Raw genomic sequence first — 7,733 nt, 5'->3', positions numbered from 1 at the left:
GACCCCAGCTTACCACTATGCAACTAAGAATTGGTAACAAATTCAATTTTTTTTTTTTTTTTTTTTTTTTTTTTTTTTTTTTTTTTTTTTTTTTTTTTNTAATTTCATCTAACAAAAACATATATTACAAGATTTATAACAAAAGGTCAAAAGAAGTTAGAACTAGCAAACATTCAAACCCATCAAATTTAACCACAAATATCTTGAAGAGAATGTTACAGGGAAAAAAGGAAAACTGAAAATATTTTTGATGGCAATCCATCTACTAGAGGATGTATTGATAACATTCAAGATAATCATGCTCTAAACTAAAAACAAAGATGTCTCCAGAATAAAACGGCAAACAAGCGAGGTAATAATTCTATTTGATATTATGTCATTCAATATCCTTTACTATAATAATTATACCACGAGAAAATTTCAATTTCGAAATTACGAGAGATTTGTTAAGTTACAAGCTCAAACAATTGATTTATTGTATATGGTACGTACATAATTTTTAAATTTAAAATTATATGAGTCATAGAAGTATGTTTAACATTATTTAAATGCAGATGTAATCAGATATATTAAACATATGGACAAAACTGATGTTCGTACTACTACGACACCCACTTTAAGAAAGGCCACTCTGACTCCATTACTAGAAGAGTAAGTTCGATGCATATATCATTATTTTATATAACTATATATTTTATAAATTTTAATTAAGTTACTAGAAGAGTAAGTTCGATGCATATATCATTATTTTATATAACTATATATTTTATAAATTTTAATTAAGTTCAAAAGTTAATATTAATTTTTCCTACATGATTAAGTGGAAACAAAATACCTACAACATTATGTGCAGAACAAGCAGAACTCTTGGAAGACAAATATCGTGGAGTGGAAAATAATAATATCGTACTCATTATGACGAGCATCTTTGAAACAACCCGACCCGTTTTTTTATAATAATAAAAATATATAATTAAGCATCTCATACTACTTAATTAAACCAACCAAACCACAATTCATCCTTAAACTAGCAACAACCAATATGCACAACGGAAACATACCAACAATACAAAACCAACATATCATCAACACAATAACATTCCTAACCATTCTATCCAACAACCTAGCATAGCTCTATCCAAGGTTCCAACATCAATAACATAACCATAACATAATAACCGAGACCCTAGATCATCCTCCTCCTCATCACCATGATTCCACGTCTCATATTTACACACCACAAACAACAATTGAGATGCGTAAGTATTATCACAAATACTTAGTGAGACAATCCTCTGATCTACTGGGCTATACACACAAGCAACTGAGATTCCAATGTTAAGCAACACAAAGAACACAACAAACCAGGAAACCAAGCGTCAGACAAGCCAACACGTTCGGACCCATTTACCATAGAATTGGAACCTGGAGTTCGATAGACTAAGAGGATCCGAATGAGAATGGGGTTGGTTTCGACCGACACTGGTACCTACTTGGTGTCGATCGACACCCACCTGGTGTCGATCGACACCAACTCCGCAGACACGTTCTGCTCGAAGCCGATCATCGAATGTCTGATTCTAACCACCTCCAATCGGTCCCAAAACTCGCCCAAAGGACACATGAAACTAAAGGAATCCTAAACAAGAAAAACTCCACAACAACACAAAACAAGCAAAACAAAAGAGATCTCAGACTTAGATCAGCCATGGCCATGCACTCACCTCTTTTGCAGAAAGTTTTGTCCCAACAACGACGAATCCAACACCTTAGAAGGCTTCTCCTTCGTTCCTAGCACCAGATCTCCACTCCATAGGAACATATGTCACCAAAACAGCTTAGAATCTCCAACATCTCCCAAGAACACTCTCTCTTCTCTCTTTTCTCTCTAGTATCGGTAAAACAACTTCTTTTCACGACCTAGGTCGAGTTCTGCCTTTACATACCTTGGTTTGGCGATTTCACTTAAATCAAACCGCTCCAATTCGACAATTAAATCAATCCGGACGAACCCAAAATTGCTGGTGTTGATTGACACTACCCTTGGTGTCGATCGACACCCATCCCCAAAATCCACAATTTGGTTCACGGATGTTACAATCTTGGTCAAGATATATCAAGGTGAAGCGTTTCGAAAGAAGTATTCTCTCAAATCTCAAATTATATTATATTTATTAAATATATTTAATTTATGTTATAAACTAACTTTCCAATGTAACTTTAATAGTTTGTGGTATGGTGGTGACTGTTTGGTTAATTTGGGTGGAATAACTAAACAAAATATACGTCTAGAAGACCAATCAATTAATGATATTTGGGATTTTGTCACATGAGATGACTATAAGGTAAAAATATTCTTCTATTTTACTTTATAACAAACATATACTATTGAACAATAAATAAAATTATTAATGACATATATTTACAATATTATTATAATTGCAGGAAAAGAAATTTGTCATCAAAGCAACTATAACTGAAATAGTGTTACGAAAAAGTTGGTATTACATATCATGTTCGAGTTGCTCTAAAAAGGTGACAAAATAAGCAACCTCTCTTATATGCACAAACAAAAAGTGTAGTAAATCACCAGCTGTTTGAATACTAAGGTATATTATTAGTATATTATTATTAAATTTTCTCTAATTTTAATTATTTTAAAATTTTAAATAATAAATAATTTATTGTATTTCCAAATTTAGAATTGAAGTAATAGTGGATGATGAAGATGCTTCAACAACTTTTGTTATATTTGATAAAGATGAAGAAAAAATCACTGGAACAATTGTAGAAATCGTAAGAGCTATAAATTATATAAAATATTTAATTGTATGGATAAAATTATTATGATTTGAAATTAAATTAACTGTTATTCTATTATTCACAGAGATAAAAATTATTTTGGGCGAACAAGAGTTAGAAGATGTTCCCACATGTGTACATTCAATTGTTGGAAATACTTATTTATTCGAGATTCAAATTAAAAAGTATGATTTTGATGCATCATGTCAAACTTTTGCTGTCTTGGAGATTATTGACGAAAAAGGTAAATATATATATATATATATATATATATATATATTATATATTATGATGTGTTATGTTTGCTAAATAAAATATATTATTTCACTTAATATTTTAATGGTTTATCTTTATGTGTTTAGACAAATTCGAATGATGTCAATTGTGGAACCAAATGCGAAAAATGTTACGAACGATCAAGAACCAACTGATGATTAACAGAAGAAACCAAGAATTGAGGACTGAATTTAATTTTTAATTTTAAAGTGTATGCATAAAATAGGTTTTGCTTCTCTTATTTTAATTTGGTTTTAACTCATCTTTAGAATAAGTTTTATTTTTATTATACCAAATAAACATAAGTGATACAAACTTTTGGTTTTCATGATTGTTTGGTAAATAATTTATTAAATAACAAATTATTCAATATTGATCTTAAAAGTTGGCTGATAATATATTATTCTAATTTAAAGCAATAATAATGATATGTAAGTGTAAAACAAACATACATAAACTAAGTACATGAACGATAGCAACAGATCGGATATGTTTAAAACAAGCATACATAAACAACGAATACAACATTAAAAATATAATAATGGATGACCCCTAATAAACATATATACATATATTTATCTTCTATAATTATATACAATATACTAATTAAAAACATGCACGGGTCCATTGTTGTCTTTGCGAATCAAAACCTCTACTAAGAACAAGAATGAGCGGAAAAAAGTTCAATTATTGAATGAAAGAAACTGGTCTTTTATAGACCTTGAACTTACAACAGCTTGATAGCGAAATTAACGCTACCAGTAAAAGAAACAAACTCCAAACATGTATCTAGTTGATTCCTAACAATAAGGAAGACTTAGACTTATTCAAACTGATAGCAAGAGAAGAAAACTTAAATTTAAAACAAAATCAAAACAGAACCAAACCCGCGTTATTCTTCATTTCCTCCCCTAAACTGGAAAGGCTCCTTCCAGCTTATCCTTCCTTTACGCACACACCCATTCTGCTTCTGAGTTTCTCAAACACTTCAAGCTTAACTGCTTTAGTCATCACGTCTGAAATCTGATCTTGAGTACTGCAGTAATCAAGCTGAATGTCTCTTTCATTCACCAACTCTCTCAAGTAGTGAAACCTGATATGAATATGCTTGCTTCTTCCGTGTAACACCGGATTCTTCGACAGCTTAATTGCAGAGCTATTATCACAGAACATGACAGTACCTCCAACTTGCTCAAAACCAATCTATGACAGTATGTTCCTAAGCCACACCGCTTGACAAGCTCCATATGCTGCTGACACAAACTCTGCTTCGGTTGTAGACAAAGTTACGATTGGCTGCTTCTTAGAAGCCCAGGATATTGCACCTCCTCCTAACATAAAAACATGTCCTGAGGTACTCTTGAAGTCATCTTGATCCCCTGCATAATCACTGTCTACATACCCGACCAACTTTTGCTCTTCTCCACGCTTGTACTGAATACCAAACTCATGTGTTCCCTGAACATACCTTAGAATCCTCTTAGCTGCCACCATGTGTTGCTCGGTTGGTCTCTCCATGTATTTGCTGACCAAGTTTACTGAATAAATTAGATCAGGTCTTGTAGCAGTTAGGTACCTTAAGCTCCCAACAAGTTGCTTGAACATGGTCGGATTCACTTCTTCCCCAGCTCCTGCTTTTGTCAACTTGTTTCCTGGTACTATCGGATTCTTGACTACATTGCACTCTAAATGCTTCTGATTTTTCTGACAAAAAAAACTCCAACACTTCCTACTATAATCATCTATGAAGTTGATAATGTACCTTTTACCACTCTCTGATGTTTGTGTAATTGGTCCCAAATGTCAGTGTGAACCAGTTGTAGTGGCCGAGTTGATCTCCACACGCTCACTCTTGGTATGCTTTCTCGATTCTGTTTTCACCTCATGCAGATATCACAGACTGCTTCCTCTACTTCTTGACTTAGCTTAGGGATTCCTGTTACCATCTCTTTTTCTGCTAGCATTTTCAGGCTCCCATTGTTGATGTGACCATATCTCCGGTGCCATAGGTCATTGGTCTTTATCATCATCTGCAGGCAGTGATCTTCTTCCACTTCTCTAGCTTCTCTAACGATTGTAAGTATAATGAACATTCGGCTCTTCGACATTATTGAATGCATTATCATTCTCCTCTCTTCTTTGTGCCACACTTCACAAGTACCGTCTTCAATGATTACTCTCAACCCTTTCTCTTGCAGCTGTCCCACACTCAGGAGGTTATTCTTCAGACCAGGTACAAAGTAAACATCAGAGATCACTTGAGTTCTCCCACTGACCTCAAGTCTTAGTTTTCCTCTTCCTTCTACTGACATCTTTCTGTCATCCCCCAGCTTCACATTCCTTTTGGAAGTCTCATCGAGTTCGATAAACCACTCCTTTGAGCCGCACATATGATTTCTGCAACCGGAGTCTAAGAACCAGACCTGCTCCTTTTCGACTTTGATCTCCTCAATCCTCGCCATGAGAAGCAGATCCTCCTCCATCTCAACATAGTTTGCTTCTTTCTCCTACACAGGACATTCCGACTTGTAGTGTCCCATCTTGTGACATTTGAAGCACTCCACATTTTCCTTGTTAACATTACTGCGACCTCTTCCTTGATAACCACCTCTGCCTCTTCCTCTGGCTGGGTATCCTCCTCGACCTCTGAAATTGCTTAATCTCCATTGACCTTCGACCTTCAGAACTCTCTCTTCTCCATCATGTCGAATCATGTTCTGCTCATGAACCCTCAGAGAACTCTGCAAACCATCCATTGTCATGCTCCTGATGTCCTTTGATTCTTCAATAGCACATACGATGTATGTGAATTTCTCAAAGAGTGTTCTGAGAATCTTCTCAACGATCTTCGGATCAGGCATGTCTTCTCCAAGGTTGAGCATGTCGTTTGCCACCTCCATCACCCGAGAGAAATAATCTTCAATTGTTTCTCCGGATCTCATCTCAAGAATCTCAAATCCACGTCTCAGCCTCTATCGTTGTGCACTCTGCACCCTATCGTTGCCTTGGTACTTCTTTTTCATCGATTCCCATAGCTCCTTTGATGTGTCCTTTTTGAGAATCGACTTCAGGATTGTCTTGTCAATTGAGACAAAGAGATAGTTCTTCACTTTGTGATCAGTGACTGTCTTCTCTGCAATCTTCTCTTGCAGTTATGTTCTTTGTGCTCCTGATAAAACGGTTCCTCGTTCTTGGCTTGGAATTCCGGTGTCAATCAGATCCCACCACTCCTTTGAACGAAGCAAGTTCTCCATGAGCATCGCCAAGTGCTCGTAGTCCCCATCAAACTTCGGTATGACCATCATGTCTTTGTCACTCATTCTCTTAGATTAGTAAGAGGCTCTGATACCCCTTGTTGTCTTTGCGAATCAAAACCTCTACTAAGAACAAGAATGAGATCAAAAAAGTTCAATTATTGAATGAAAGAAACTGGTCTTTTATAGACCTTGAACTTACAACAGCTTGAAAGCGAAATTAACGCTACCAGTAAACGAAACAAACTCCAAACGTGTATCTAGTTGATTCCTAACAATAAGGAATACTTAGACTTATTCAAACTGAAAGTAAAAGAAGAAAACTTAAATTTAAAACAAAATCAAAACAGAACCAAACCCGCGTTATTCTTCGTCCATCTCTAGTATGTATAATAGTATTAGTTGAAAAAAATATGATTGTAAATCAAACTTAAACTATGTAACATAAAATAAACAAATAAAAGAAAAAGAAACTATGAAGTTTTTTATTTGGATTATCGAAAATTGGATAAATTCATCAAAATGATAAATTAAAAAAAAAAAAAAACACTGAAAACATTATTTTAACCAAATTAATTTTTTCAATGTAAATTTTTTTAAAAAATATATATACAAAAATCCACAGGTATGTACGGGTTGTAAAGTTTTTTTTTTTTTTTTTTTTTTTTTTTTTTTTTTTTTNTTTTTGTGAATGAAAAGCTAATATTTCTTCATAAAAATAAGTTTCTCTGGAAAAAGACAACTTAATTCACGGAAACCCCTCTTTTCTGATTACATAGTTCATAATTCCGACTTGTCTGTTTTATAGAGAACAAACACTCCAGTATATGTATTGTTCATACGTATACGGTATACGTATACCCTCTGGTTTAGAAATCGTTAGGCGCTAGTTGGGCGGTCGGAGTGGGTCTAGCGCCTAGCGAAAAAATCGGAGATTAAATGGAGATTAATCGGGGACTAGTTTTAGAGTGATTTTATTAAATTAATAATAAAATAAAAATATATAGTATTAAATATATGTATAATTCTGATTATGTTAAATTAAAAATATTAAATAAAATATAAAACTATAATGTTGTCTTTAAAATTACGGTAAACACATAAAACATAATTTTAAAAGAAAATTTATGATTTTCATTAAAACTTTGTAAATTAGTTATTCTAAAACATCATAAACTCTTAATTTAAATGTGTCAATAACAAAAAAAATACATATTTGATTTATATTTGGCTCTAAAAATAATTGTTATATACAAAATTAAGCGAAAAGTAATCGGATTATACGGGTTATAAGAACAGGTAAATTTAGATAATCAATGCTAGGCGGAGATTAGTCATTAATTGAGGCGGAGAGAGTGAGCCTAGCGATTTTGCGGAGCGTAATCGGTGCTAGGCGGAGAT

General features: G+C 33.7%; 1 protein-coding gene across 1 annotated transcript; it reads right to left on the bottom strand.

The window, feature by feature from the left end:
- LOC104728718 lies at window positions 5,586–5,978 on the bottom strand. The gene has a single exon (XM_010447663.1). It carries the CDS (start codon window positions 5,976–5,978, stop codon window positions 5,586–5,588), a length of 393 nt encoding a protein of 130 aa, XP_010445965.1.

The sequence above is a fragment of the Camelina sativa genome, chromosome 11 (genome assembly GCF_000633955.1).
Source record: "Camelina sativa cultivar DH55 chromosome 11, Cs, whole genome shotgun sequence".
Taxonomy (NCBI): Eukaryota; Viridiplantae; Streptophyta; class Magnoliopsida; order Brassicales; family Brassicaceae; genus Camelina; species Camelina sativa.
The sequence above is the reverse complement of the archived record's forward strand: the minus strand, read 5'-3'. Positions and strand labels throughout refer to the sequence as shown.